Source organism: Symphodus melops, assembly GCF_947650265.1.
Source record: "Symphodus melops genome assembly, chromosome: 15".
NCBI lineage: Eukaryota > Metazoa > Chordata > Actinopteri > Labriformes > Labridae > Symphodus > Symphodus melops.
In genome coordinates, this window is record NC_136705.1 from 18274948 (window position 1) to 18290327 (window position 15380).

Below are 15380 nucleotides of genomic sequence, written 5' to 3' on the forward strand. Positions count from 1 at the left end.
GTGGTGGGTGCTTTAACTAATTAGTCAGGAGACACCCCTCCTTCCTCAGAGCTGTATAACCCCAGGTTAATCTTCCACAAGTTCTTCAATGAAAATTCACAACTCAAGCCTGCCCTAATAACAAACATAGCACCAAAGAGACAAGTTGATCAATATTTCAAAGGTTTTCTGACACATTCTCTTCGCCAGCAGACAATAATTTAAACCAGCATCAGGGTCATAAATGTAGTATTAGGAAGGCATCGTCTGTTATTACACATTTTCTGTTCTAGACATAGCAGTAGGTCGATAAAAAGTGCATATTTCTGAGATGAACTTGAAAAGTGGGAGTTTGTTCAGGACTTATTTTCTGTCAAGTGCATTGTTTTTATTCCCTTTATTTATAAGTGCATTATGCTTTGGGATGTTGTTTATTATCAACACATTTCATGACATCAGGGTTTACAGCTTTTCTCTCAAATAAAGCAGCTTGAGACTGGTCCTAATCTTCATTTCAGTGCAATTTCATGAAGCCCTATGGTGCTTTTGGAGAAGCGTGTTAATTTCCTCTACATCAAATGAGCATTTTTTGTGTGTTTTTAGCTGAATAATCGGGGAGCAGAAGTAAAAATGGTTTAAGTCATTTCAAACCCCATTAAAACCTGTGGCACTCAATATTTCAGCCACAGTGAGGACCGACGTTTCTGATGATTTCAAACCTGACGCTCTCTTGAAGTAAACTGCAATGACCAGAGTGCAGAAAACAAATGTGATCTCATCCTATATTTATGTAATTCAATGAGCAAAAATTGGATTACAAGACAAAAACACATGGAGCATTTGCATAATGCCCGAAGCTAAAATTCAGTTACAGTGAATTATGACTGGACCAAATAAATGAATGACTGCTTCAGTTGCAAACATGGCTTGATCGGCTTTCAATCTTGTTGTTAACATCTATATCCGTATTCCCTCTTGTTGTTTTTCTCAGGAATAAATACAGACCCTTTCTTCTTGGGGCTTGGCAAGTAGAGATGGCTAGTTGTTAAGTTTGTCAGCTATGACAATGAACACTATGAATCCATTGTTGAGAATTTTTATTTCAGAAAAACACATTTTATAATATTAATTTACTGTAAAGTGTCCTTGGGTTTTTTTGAAAGGCGCTATGTAAATCTGAGTTATTACTATCATGATTAAGTGTAAAGGATTCCAATCACTTTATCGTTGAGAATGGAAGAGAGGTGGAACAGCAGTAATAATGTTTTCAGCCGTGGGAAGCAAGCTATGAATAGAGTTCGAGGTTGAAGAGAGAATGGGTCTTAAACAGTGGTCACCATGGTGCATGTCTATTTCAACTTGATGATCAGTTTTTTTTTATTAATATGCTTTTGCACAAACATAAACCAGCCAATGAAAATTTGAAGAACCATCAAAAACGCACGAGCCAAAATAGTGCAGGGCATTCGGGCAGAACATTATAATCATCCAAACTACACACCACTTCTGGAATCATTGAAAGGAAATGTATAATATATGACATTTGAATATTAACATAAATATATACCTTTTGTAAATAACAAATATATAGTGGAGAAAACAAACTCCCTCTGGATTTGTTGTAATAAGCTATTTTTTCACATTGAGGGGACGGCACTTCCTTTAGCTTGTTAATGTTTGGCTGTGAGGTTCAAATTATGTTTCAGACTAGACATGTTTGAGCCTCATTTTGGTTTGATTGAACCCCTCCCTGCTGTCACCCTTTAAGAGTGACAGCATGTAGCATACGGGGACGCTGTGTCTATATTGAAATTGAAGGTGGAATGTTGTTTTCAGATGTTTGCTGCTCTCACTGCCTCACAGAGACCTGGAAGTGAAACAAGAGGCAGATTTTCCAGTGTGATAAAAGTCTTTTTTTTCCCCAAAAGCAGTAGTTTTATCTCATATGATCCCCGGATCAGCACTTTTTGAGCGCTGCACTGAATAGCTGAGCAACACATGCACTGAAGCCACTTTTCACATTGTTTGGGCCGTTTTGATAAAAAATTGAGGAAGTTGTCCATTTGAAACTTTTCCCATCAATTTCTTCAAAAACTGAACAAAAAATCACCAAGCTGAAACATCCTACATTCTACATTTGCACATTTTGGGCATACAAAAAAGAAGCCAGGATTACAATTGTTACACTGTCAGACTCTAACAATACCATGCATTGGAACCAGTGGCCACTTCTACTTTTCCCAAAGGTGCTCCTATACATCAGGCCTCTTGTACTGACTATTGTTAAACAGCTGTTTCTTACATATCTACATAATACACGTGTGGCTTTCAAGTCTTATGCAAAAACAGTAAAACAGTCCACCACTGTATGTCTATTAAAGCCCTCATAATGGTCCCATTGGAACAAAACACTACCCAATTCCTCAAAACCAGATCACAGATAACAACCTCCTTGCCCCTCTCCAGTACTACCTTGGGTGTTGTCTGTATCCAGAGAAGCTGTGAAGCTAATGGTTGCCAACCCATGAGCATTTAGACAGTCATCAGTGCCCTCACTCCAGGATAACTAGCTCCCCAGGTCTCCCTGCAATTTAGTCAATCCTGTGAATAATACGTTTATACTGCAGTGCACTGCAGGCTACCTCGATATCTTATTTCCCTGTGCCCCATACTCCCACACTTTCCCTAAACCCTTTATTGCACACTGCATATTGGGTAGTGACGTCTAACCTCCCACTCTTGTATCTTCGGGGTCAAATTAGAAGGCTACTCTAATAATTTCTCTGCAGACCCATTGTTGTTTACCATCATTGTTAGGTTTGAACTAGTCTACCTGGGAGCCATTTGTCCAGATCACCATTACACAATAAATAACCTTTATGATTAGATAAGACATAACCAGATGCTGCTGTGATTTCTTTTTTCAACAAAGCCTTCAGGAAGTTAACGTGGAAGAAGAGAAATAAAATGCAGTGGAAAATGTTTTAAGTACCACATCAGTACCCTTGATTCTTAACAGAACAGTTCTACATTGTCACTAAGTGTGTCAGATAAGCATGCATGTTCAGGAGTGTGTTTATATCTAAAGTGTATGCACATCAGGGATCTGTTTCTCTATGTTGAAAATATGGTTGCATATCTGTACATCCATACGTCTGCCTCTGTATTCATTCTGATTTCCTTCTGAGGATCTCATACTAAAAACAGTGTCAGGCTGTATAACAAGGGCATTTCTCCTGTGGTTTAGACCTATTTTAAAACGCTGCCTCTTAGTCTGCAGTGGAAGATTTGTAGTATCTGCAGAAGTGGCTATACTTACTCATGAAGTGGTTGTATTTATTCAAAATACTTCACGAGTGGATTTTTTTGGTGTTAGCAGGACAGCATCATGTTATGCTCATGTTGCCTTAATTAATCATTAATATTTGAAAGAAAACATTTAACGTAGCTTTTGCTATCAAATGGGGAGCAAACTGGACTGCTTTGTTTGTGAGTGACTGTGCATCAGATTTGTTAAGTATACACAATCAGATATTAGTGACTGAAGGCCCAGCTGTCTACAAACTTTCCCTCAGCTTCTGGAGGGTTGCTCTGTCGCTGAGACGGCACTACGACTCGACTTCTGAAGAGAGTGAAAAGTAGTGTCGAAATCAATAAACACCACACTGTTATAGACAAAACTCGATTACATCTTTAAAACTCTGTGAGGCCGTGTCACACAGGGAGGACTCAATACAAACAGCTCCATCAACAGACACACACACAGACAAAGCTCCAAGTAGATAACTGATTATTATTTTTGTTATATCCTTGCACATCTTTGTAGCGACAGCCTGGGCTCCCTGGAGATCACACAATTTGTTTTTAGGTCAGTCTGAGGATTATCTCCATCGTCACGCTTATTAATCCTCAAAGGCTGTTTTACTGCAAAACTGAATCACTGAAATGAAATAATAGTCTTTCTGATAGACAATGACACTGGCAATTTAAGAGGCCCCATAGTTATTTTGACATTATTACAATGAACTCTTAAAGTCAGGGTCAGGGCTTGCATTGCTGCCTTAACAACCCACTTTTTCAGTAGTTCAATGGTTGTGACTTTAAGTTCAATATGCAATGAAATTCATAAATTGGTTAGACGCCTATTGTTATCATGAAAGCCCACACAGCCTGACTTGAACGGACCTTGGAGAAAGTGTTTGATGCTCAAGACAAAACATTTGCCATAAAGAGAATTTTAGAAGACCCTGGCTGACATCAGTCAACAACCAGGTGTAGGTCTACTGGACCCGAAGGACCGCAATCAAATCAAAAATAATACTGCATACCTTTCACTTTAGGTTTAGCTTGATGGTTTGCAGTTGGTGCCTCAAGAGAAGCGCAGATGGCAATCATTGAAAGAACAATTAATTTCAAATTCTTCATGGAAATGGCACTGAAGAATATCAGGGTACATAACTTTTGGCACACAGTTGTATAATTGTCCCTGACACAGAGTGCAATAGATAACTCAGAGGCTTGAAATAATGAAAAAGAAAAAATGTTAGCATAGTCAGTTTCTCGACCTTAAACCAATTACAATGCTGTAGCATGACTTGAAGCTAGCCATCCATGCAAGGTATTCAAAAATACCAATTAACTCCAGCCGCAGAGTAAAGAGTAATTGTCCAGAAGACCTCCTATTTGCTCTGCAGACCTGAACAGCAGCTATGGAGAAAAACACTTATTACTACCACCGCACTCTTTGAACAGAGATTTTAAAAGGGTTTTGTTTCAAATTAACTCACTCACATAGACTTCATATGATTCTTCTTCGTTCAATATCGAGTCATTTAAAGACCATATGATGATGGTGATGATCTCTGTATTCACACTGCACATATGTATGAATTTCCTGCAGGCCATGTTGTATGCATTAGGTTCTGCTTTATTATTCCTTTTGTCCGAGGGTAAAAACGGTCTGTCTTGACACTGTGTCTGTTTCTTTCTTTCTAGCTCTAACAAATGTCAAGCTGTGGGCCATCGACCGACAATGTTTTCAGACCATCATGATGAGGACGGGTCTCATCAAGCACACAGAGTATATGGAGTTTCTGAAAAGGTGAGGAGAATCCGGGGAAGGAGTTTTCCCTCAATGACAGACAAACGGCATGAATAGAGCTTTGATCTGCAACGCAATGAATGAACTAACACAGTGAATTCAGAGGAATATGTGGCAGCCGTTTCTCAGAACATTCTTAACTACTTTTTTTTTTTCCAATGAATGATATAAGTCCTTGTTATTTTCTGTTGCACAACTGGAGTTGCCTTCTGTCCTCCAAAACATAAAATTACAGTATATCACGCTTCTTTAATGTCCATATCTGTATCAAAGCCCCACACCTTAACCGTGTCTCTGAAATGAAGTCTATTATCACTTGAAAGGCCGGCACACTCCTTTCTTTCAGCCTGCATGCAGGTTAGGATAAAAGACGGACTCATCAAAAGACAGAGGGAGAGCAGCGTAGGATGATCAGGATGCATTAAAATCACTGTTACCCCTCATCTAAGTAGCACTTTGTGTTTTCATCAAGCCTATAATCAACTTTTTTATATCTTGCAGCTGTGTCACTGGTCCCATTTTAGACCTTGCTTCTTCTCTCACTTTCTATCACTCATGCACTCCGCTGTTCTTTACAGATTCTCTTGTCTAAACACAAAAATAGGTGTTACAGCAATACCTTAAAAAATGTATTTAATCGACCAACCTTGCTTTAAAGACAGTTTCATCTGTAATGCACTGTTAGGAACCATTCCTAAAGAGTATACATGCCCTTGTTCATGCAGCTGAACAATACCCTCTTCTTCCTTTGCTGCTTATCATGGACTGTCACAAAAGCAGGCTAGGATAAAATAATCATTGGTCTATTCCAAATGTTTAACCATAAATACAGTTCTGTCTTTTCCCCTCCCAGGACTGTCTTTCTGGAGTGTGTAACAGTCTGCCATTATCACATCAGTCACATTGATGCCTCTTCACCCCTAGCTTAGCTACAGTACCCATAAAGAAAGACATTCATTCATAAAATAATTAAATGATATATATTCCAACCAGATACATAGCACTCTAAGTCTACTGAAGCTATTTTTGTAAAGGTCTTGACTAAAAATAAAGCATGTGCTTTATACTAGCCACTCAGCCACTCTTGTATAACAGCCCAACAGATAAGTAAATATTTATTGGTGGACATATTGCTTGGTTTGGGCTTGCCTTGTGTGTTTAGTTTATAAAAGGATATCCACTATCCAGCGAGGAAATCTGAGATTTTATTGCACTTTTTTTTTTAATTTGCAAGATGTAGATAATGATGTGGCTGTTTAGTTTCCTAGAAGCAAATCTAATAAAAAGAGCTGTAGTTAAAACGTAAGAACAAACACATGCTGGGCCCTGAGAGGCTTCTTCAACCCACTATTTAACTGCTGTGAAATGATATATTTGTTCCCACAGGTTGTGGAGGTGGAAAACAGATGAAAAATTGACTGACAAAGCCCGTATTACAAGTGTGCTTATGAAGATGTATATGAGCTTATTCTTCATGTTTTACAAATCACTTAAACAGATAACTTTAAAAAGGGAGAGAGAAAGTCAAGGGCAGCATCTAATGAGCTGAACAACTTTACCTTGAGAATGTGTATTGATGTAACACTGATGTTTTAATATTGGCGTGCCCTTAATAAACCCTTTTAACTTCTGACTAAAGTGTAGCTGTAGGGCAGCTAAAAGAAGGACTTCTGCTCAATGATTTGCTACACATAAAGCATGGGATGAGCATGGGGAAGCCTGACAAAAACCCTCCATCAAAGAGGTTCTTGTTTTTCTCAGTAATTGTAATTTCACCATAGAAATGATCAAAAGTTACCTCATGCTTCGCTTTCAGTCAGACAGAGCAGAAAGTGCACTTCCCTGTAGGCTCTAGAATGATCTATTTCTGTGATGTAACAGAGTTAAGCTGTTGGGTTGGACATTAGCTTTAAATGACACTTTTTATTTGTGTCAACAGCTTCACAGCTTGAGGGAATTGGAACTCCATATGTTTCATGTAGAGTGGGGTCACCCGTTCACTGCCAAGCTGATTAGTTAGTGCCTCTGTTGAGGAAGCAACAGCCCAAGGATTATCAGAACAGTGGCTGGTTTGGGGGCCCACCAGACTAGATGGTTCAGATTACTGTAATAAAGCATGGAAATTGGGGGGGGGGCAAAGAAGGAGAAAGAGATGCTACGGGTAGATAAGTGCTTTGTTCACCAACATGGGTTATTTTCTCTCCTTGATAAACATTGGAGCAGCTTTATTTAGAAAGCTTGATTACAGGCTGATAGTGTTCATTGAGGCTGCCAGGAAGCTAAAGGAACAAATGACAGAGCGTCATACTGGTGTATTCAACCTTACGATCTCAAGCCTGCTGTGTTACTAGACACAGTGCCCAGATGATGTTGAAATATTTATGTTCATATACTGTATTACAGTATAAAAGCCATCTCATTGATGCTTCCTGTATCCTCTTGCCTATATTTTTCACTTCAGGTATTTTTCATTTAAAGGGAACTGAATGCTACCCTGCTATCTTTTCTGAAACCCACAAAAGAGCTCATCATTAATAGATGTATATGTACAACCCCTATATTCTGCTATTTGAAAGCCCTTTCTTTTCATTTTTCCTGCAGCGTACCCACATTTCATGACCTGCAGGAAGACATTCTGAGCAAGCTTGCTGATGTCCTTGAGGAGGTAAGTGCCTATGACTTTAGAAGTACAAAGTCTGCTCCACGTGTCCAAATACATTTCCTTATAGTTCACATTCTTTTGTTGCAAAAGTAACAAAGGTAAGTATCAGATAATGAATTATAATAATAATGTGGATGCACCTCTTTTTTAGTAGACAGTGTTGTAGATTTTGGATTTTCCAGCTCGTGTGCTCAATGAGGGGATGTTCAACTAAATGGGCCACCTACTAACCGTTACTTTAATTAGCTTGTTCAGTAATTCAGCATACTGTTGCCAGATACCATTTCAAATTTCAGAGCCTGGGTCAAACTATTTAAACAAGCTGAGGCACATTGTAGTACATGTTTCTCTCTTCACTGATGTAGTGCTGACATCTATTGCCACGTAAATGTCAGCATAAACCCACTTTCACTTTTTTTTCTTGTTAGAACCTACATTTTTATGCACAATAGCTTTAAGAGTTAAAATTGTAAAATAAAAGTGAGAGTCAATGTTTGCTGTGATGAATGACAAAACTCTGGCTTGTTTCAGTCTGCATCTGTAAATAAATAGAAACCAATGGCTGCCTGGAGGGCAGAAAAAAATACATTTAAAAAATCTTAAACACTACACCCAACAAGAGCTGCCAAATGGAAGGCAGTTGTGAAATGCAATTTGTTATAAATGGACTAAAATGTGCAGTCTTGCTGGATGTACTCTTCACGCCCTGAGTGCAATTTGAGATGTGTCTAAAAAGAAAAAATCACATTTTCTATCATTCTGCACATCACTTTATTGGATGTTTTCACCACCATAATTTAGTTATGCAAAATACATTCTCATTTACACTTATGTGTGCAGCCAACATTGAGGCTTCCAATCTTTTCAGTCACGTTCAAATATGTCATGTTACGCACCTTCAGTGTGTAAATATTTACAAGCCAAAAAAGAAATTAGTTTCAGTCTTTCCTTGTGGGCTGGATTGACCATGTGATTCTTAAGCTGGTTTAGGATGGGAGTCCATAGAGGCCTTCGAAAACAGTATTAAAAAAAGGGGAAGAGAGATTTATTTGATCTGATCAACATTGAAAGCCTGCATTTTAAGGGGTGCATGAACATGACGTGATGTGACCAGCAACATGAACAGAAACATGAGAATGACTGAAAGTAATAGTCAACATATGAACACATAATACATGCATATACATACACCTTGAGGTTCATACTTATCACCCTGGTTGGAGATGGTGTACACAAGAAGTCAAATAGAGCATAGTAAGCATAAAGCATTACTTTTGAAACAGATTTTTGAGACTTGTGAGTGACTCGGCTGCATACTTTAATCCAAGTGAAGGAAACATATGGACAAGGGCGTACACATAACTACTATGGCCAAGGATTTCATCTCAGTAAAGAAAAGAGGCAGCTGTTTTGCCACACACATACAGCAAAACAGTCTCAGCAGTGTAAATGTAAAGTCTGAGAACTGTGGGGAATGCAAGCAGAGAAAAGGTAGTTTGACAGATGTCTGAACATGAAGCTGATTGTTGTTGTATTGGTGAAGACCTCCCTTCGTTCGGATACAGCTTTATATACTGTATGTTGCCAGCATTTAAAATGCACCTTGTGTGCTGCTACATGGTTCAACCTTAGTGGCCCTCAGTCTTATCAAATGTCCTTCAAATCACTTTGATTTAATCCTCTTTATCCAGAGCCTGTTAAGGGGGGCAAACTCCTTTACTAGCAATTAAATTAATGAGTTAATGATTGAGGCTCAGTGCCCCAACTTCATATTTGAGCTGACACAACACATAAAATAGTCAAGTGTTAACAAAATGAAAATGAGATGTTTGCATGACATTTCAGATACTCCTGCACTCTGATTAATGTTTGCACTGTTGGCAGAATAACATATTAGTTTTCAAAAGTTGATTGAATTTGTATCAACAGCTTCATAGATGAAGCAAGAGCAATTATGCGACAAGTGCCAATATAATTAAAACCTTATAACAGTTGCTTTAAGTGATTTATTTGCTGCCATCACTATAAACAATCCGTAGTGGGTGTTTTTTGACTTTGTCAGCTCAAGGTTTTATCCTTTTTGTTTTTTATAATATAATTTGCATTTTTCCTTTGAGGTTATTCAGGATGGTAGTGGAGGGTCAAATAATGGTCAAATCCATCATGTTGTCCTGTTCTCCGTCCTCTACTATAATGGATCATTTTGGTCCGCAATTGAATTTTGATGTGACCAATCTAGCTATTTTTCCTGTTTTCCTCTTCTTGAAGGCGTGCTTGAAGAGAATAATATAATATATAAACCAAAAATTAAATGCCATAACATCAACCTTCTGTTAACAAGAAGCTTTGCTTTTTAGTCACACCCAGCAGATATGAATCAGACACACACTTAACATTCAGTGCAAACTAAGATGCAAGGCACCTTTCCTCGGTTAAATGGGTTGGGAATAAAACACTGGCAAATGCAGCGCAAAATCTACCCATGATCTGACAAGAATTGCTGAGCTCCGTTGTCAGCCAATAAATGTGGTCTTGGATGCAGCTTATTGTGTATTTTCTTTTGCAAGTACACGTGACATGTCACGCATCACATCCATTTCTGGTTTGGGTCAGTCACCTATCAGGACAGAAACACATTAAAACAGATTGTCAGGAATGCAGAAAGATTCACCACGGAGCCACCCTGCTCTCCAATCAGGAGGTATATACATCCAGAGTCAGGAAACATCACTGCAGATTCCTCACAGCCTGACACATCCTGTGCCAACATCACATGTACTCTGATTTGCACAGAGCTCTGTACACGGAAACAAACAACACACAAGGAGAGTTTCTATCTCCAGGTTGCCACATGATGTCATTATTTGGATTTATTTACATTATTAAGAAAGAGCCAGACTTCATCATTGGCAAGGCACTCATATACATGCTCCATGTGAAGACCGTACATACTTTAATATTCACAAATGAAACGTGTATTAAGCCACCTATTACATAATTTACATGGTCACAATTTATTCAGCCTCCTTTGCAATCTTCACCATTATACGATTGTCTCACTGTTTAAAAATGCTCATCGTAAGGGTCTTGTTTTTTTATATACTACATTTATTAATACTTTAAATTGGTTATTTTATCTGTAGTAGTCGAAGGTTATCTTTACTCAGATGAGCTTGTTGTCCTTGGTTAAGTCTGAACGTGTGTTCATTTCTGTGTGAGAGAAATATAAAGCTTAAGTCATTACTTGTATCGGTAATTATAGGCGTATTCATTTTGAAAGCACCTTTAAATACAAGAGTTAATAAAGTGCTTTGACATACATTTAAAAAAAAAAGCATGTATAAGAATAAAGCCGCAACAAAACCCACGCATCACTAAAATGACTAGAACATCATAAGAACCCAAAGATCAAGCACAACCCAACCAACATGATCAACCCAATCATTAGGAGAACTCAAACAACACAAGAATCCAACATCATTGATGGAAACCAAACATATCATGCCAAAATAAAAAGCCAAATCGATTTCTGATATTAGCCTGTTGCTCCTCTCAGGGTTTTCCAGTTCTTCACTTCTGGTGCTTTCTGTGCTATAGTTCTGTAGATGATGTAGTAATGGTTTTGTTACTCTGTCAGGCAAAGGTTTCATCACATTTAGCGATGTCATCCTATACATCACTTCTGTATACCTTTACAAGAAACTGTCCTTGGAATAATCACATTCATGAAGATTACTCTCCACACAAAGTGTGAGAGTGTGTGTGTGTGTGTGTGTGTGTGTGTGTGTGTGTGTGTGAGAGAGACAGTGTTCCTTTCTATCAAGTGTTATGTTTGTGTTAGACCAGTGCCCAGTCTGGATGCTTGGATAGGCTCCAGCACCCAAGACTCTAAACAGGATTACAAGGTATAGAAAATGGATTGACGGATAGATATTGTGTATTCATTTTTGGCTTCTCCCTATAGCTGTTATTTGCCTTCAGATTTGATGCAGTGGCATTTATTTATTCACTTGTTTTCCTTACCTGATTTTTCATATTCAAGGTCGCAGGGCATATCCAAGAAAGTAGTGGGTAGAAGGAAATGAAACACATTGGTTCTCACTGCAACCAATTCAGCCTTCAATTCTCCCTCTGTGGAGCACCTGTTCGTCTCTGGTGAGAGTGTCTCACTCCCAATCGGAGAAAGGAGACGAGCACCGTACTGGGCCTGAGTAACATGTCTTTTCTTTGATCTTCTCTTCTCTCTCGACAGACGCATTATGGTGACGGAGAGTACATCATCAGACAGGGAGCCAGAGGAGACACTTTCTTCATCATCAGTAAAGGAAAGGTGAGGAAAAAAAAAACTCTGTCCGAACACCAAAATAATAACTGCGGCATCATGGATCTTTAAGGCCAACTGGGTGAAAAGTTGGCTTTTATCAGTCTTGATCTGGAGGAGACAGGTGCCTGGTCTCTTTCATTCTCTCTAACAGCAGCAATAGGAGCTTCTAGAAAGGAGAAGGGACTCACTATCCTTGATTTGTCCTCCCATTTCTGTTCCTCCTTCTGCACCAAGTTCAGCTCAGAACTAGCACGAACTATAAAATCCCAAGTTTCTAGTTGGCCTGTCCCCGATATTTTTTTAAAGTTGTTTTCCACACATATACGTCATTGCGTGAAAGTTTTCCTGTCGGATAGGGAGAGGAGGTGTCTCAGGAGGCAAGCCAAAACAGAGTATGGTGTCAGTTTTGCCTCTATATTGACGCAACACGGATTGAAAGTATCCACAGTAGTGGAGCTCATAGATTACATGAACCACAATCGCACCAGTCGCTCACTGGTTGGCGCTAGGAACATCTTCATCGCCGTCTTGCCCACGGTGAATTGTCTTAACCACTACATGCTATGTTCACACATCATCTCGACCCAGCTTAATGTGGACATTTTACTAGGGGGTTGGCAGGAAAACGTGTATGTAAAGTAAGGTTGAAAAATGTCGCGATTTGCATTCACACATGCAGCTCATCATCTCACCCACCCCCCCCCCCCACCCCGAAAAAATTTGCTAATTTGGAGACATTATGTATTTGGAGACAGCTGAATATTTCATCCAGTGCACATGTTCAGGATGTACTGTTGTACATGTCATTGTAAAGGATGATGATTCCTGATGTCTCCTGCTGTCCTTTAACTTTACTCTCCTTTGACCCCAAACAGATGTAACCAACTTCACAATGTTGACACACATACTGTACAGTACATCACATAACAAACTCACTCGTGAACATGAAAACAAACGCACACGCACTCCTGACCTTAACGTTGCTTTCCGCTTGGCTGTTTCCATTTCTCTCACTTTGTCTCCATCCAGACCACAGACAGCGCACTCCGTCTAGAGGACATTCCGCCAATTTGGCCGCTTCACACCACAAGCACAATGTGCCCTTTGGTCTACATTTTCTGATCATCTCAAAGTCTCTCTGCTGTCTTTTCTCTCTGATTTTTTACTGCTCTCACATGATCAGATCTGAATCCTCATACTGTCATTCAAGTATAGACAGCTTTACAGTGTGCGGGATAAGCTGCTACACCTGTGCTGTGTGGAACTGATTAATGGATGGAGACAGGATCCTTCATTATGTGAACCGGCCGTATTAATTCATTTCCTGTATGATCTTTTCAAGTGCCATCTCTTGATTTGTAAAGTCTATCCGCACAGCTCAGTCCCATCACTCACATCATCTGGCTAATGAAGTGGTCAGCCGTGCCTTCTAGATCCTGCGCTGCATTGACAGTCACCTTTAACGAAGCGATATCTCACACAGGCACTTCTCCTCTTTATATGTCATTTTCTGTTTGGAAAGATGTGTAAATCTAATGTTTCTTCACATTTAAAGCATCTCACCTGCCTGTCACACTACTCCTCTTATTAACTCTTCTTGGTTTTCTTTTTCTAGGTTAATGTGACCAGAGAAGACTTGCCCAACGGAGAGCCTGTCTATCTGCGCAGCCTCGGGAAAGGAGACTGGTTTGGAGAAAAAGCACTGCAAGGGTAAGATTGTTCCTAATAACACTGCCTCTTCCAATTGAAATCTTCTGTTCTCCTGCTGTTTCTGCCTCCTGCACTGTCACCCCACTTCCCTTTTGAGTTTAACTTGCAATCTGTTTTTAATATCCTTCCTCTTTCAAATAACATGTACCCATCCAGTCTTTTTTTGCCTTCAATCACATTCCAGCTCTCATTTGTCCTTGTTTTTTTCCACCACCACCTGCTTTTTAAGATAGCTAATCATTCTTTAAGTGTTTGGAAAATACTCCAAGGCAAGGACCACCAAGCAAAACTCCAGGAATCTATGAGTGCTCCTTTTCCAAATGTATACATTTCATTTTGTTTTACATTAATTTATTCTCGAGAATTCCTTCAGACAGACAGACAGACAGACAGACAGACAGACAGACAGACAGACAGACAGACAGACAGACAGACAGACAGACAGACAGACAGACAGACAGACAGACAGACAGACAGACAGACAGACAGACAGACAGACAGACAGACAGACAGACAGACAGATAGATAGATAGATAGATAGATAGATAGATAGATAGATAGATAGATAGATAGATAGATAGATAGATAGATAGATAGATAGATACTTTATTGATCCCGAGGGAAATTCAAGTATATGTATATATGTATATATATGTATATATATAAGTATATATATTGCATATAAAGGATAGGGTCTACATGTTTTCATACAACACAAGGCTGGATTAAATTAGATTATTTGCAGTGGCGGAAAACATAGTTTAAAGACAAAAAAAGCAAAAAAACTGACTGATTGTTTATAATTTGATATTCTTGGCCTATAGTTTAAAAAAAAACGGGAGCATATGGGTTGCTGGTAGCCTTGCGGTTGTGCATGCCCCATGTACAGAGGCTTAGTCCTCAAGGTGGGCAGCCTGGGTTCGAATATGACCTGTGGCTCCTTCCCCTCCTCTCTCTGTCCCTGAACACTGATTCTAACCACCGTCCTATCTCTAGAATAACAACCTAAAGAGCCGCCCACCTTGTAAAAAAAAAAAGAGGAAATAATAATAATATTAATAATAATTAAACAACAAACAAATGTGAGCATGTACAGCCCAAACTCTGACATGTTATGTTTGTATTAAGTTGAGGAAACAAGGGAGACTCTTTGCAAACCCTATGTGACACTTACTGTAATACATAGATATAGCTACTACTGTGTAAGTGCACCATGGCGTTTAACAGTCATATTGCGTGCTTCCTGCTGAACACTTCTTTATTTAAACAATATTATCGATGGACTAATTACATTCTTTTGTCATTTCTTTTCACTTGTAGTCTCAGTGGTGCGAGCATTACGATCTCAAGGACATCTGCATGCTGTCCTTGACTGTTACAATGAATTCTCTGCCTCTTTGAACTTCCTTTGATAACATTTCTGTTAAATATGTGAGCATAGCTGTTACTACCTACACAGCAGATAAACATGTTTTAAATGACTAGACCCCAGCATTACACACTTGTAAGCTATGTGTTAGTCTGAGCCAGAAGCATCCGTTCTGTTGAGATGAACTGAGAGGAGTTTGAAGTACCTCAGCTGTGTTGTTGGGATCAAATGGCTC

At 39.1% G+C, this 15380-nt stretch overlaps 1 protein-coding gene across 2 annotated transcripts in view; it reads left to right on the plus strand.

Annotated features, from left to right (window-relative positions):
- LOC306835970 (cGMP-dependent protein kinase 1) overlaps nucleotides 1–15380 on the plus strand; it is a 76573-nt gene that overhangs the window by 42750 nt on the left and 18443 nt on the right. For both annotated transcript variants that reach the window (XM_079362812.1, XM_079362811.1), the window contains exons 4-7: nucleotides 4975–5080; nucleotides 7682–7745; nucleotides 11995–12072; nucleotides 13682–13776. In XM_079362812.1, coding sequence (XP_079218938.1) covers nucleotides 4975–5080; nucleotides 7682–7745; nucleotides 11995–12072; nucleotides 13682–13776 — 343 coding nt within the window. The remainder of the gene's footprint in view (nucleotides 1–4974; nucleotides 5081–7681; nucleotides 7746–11994; nucleotides 12073–13681; nucleotides 13777–15380) is intronic.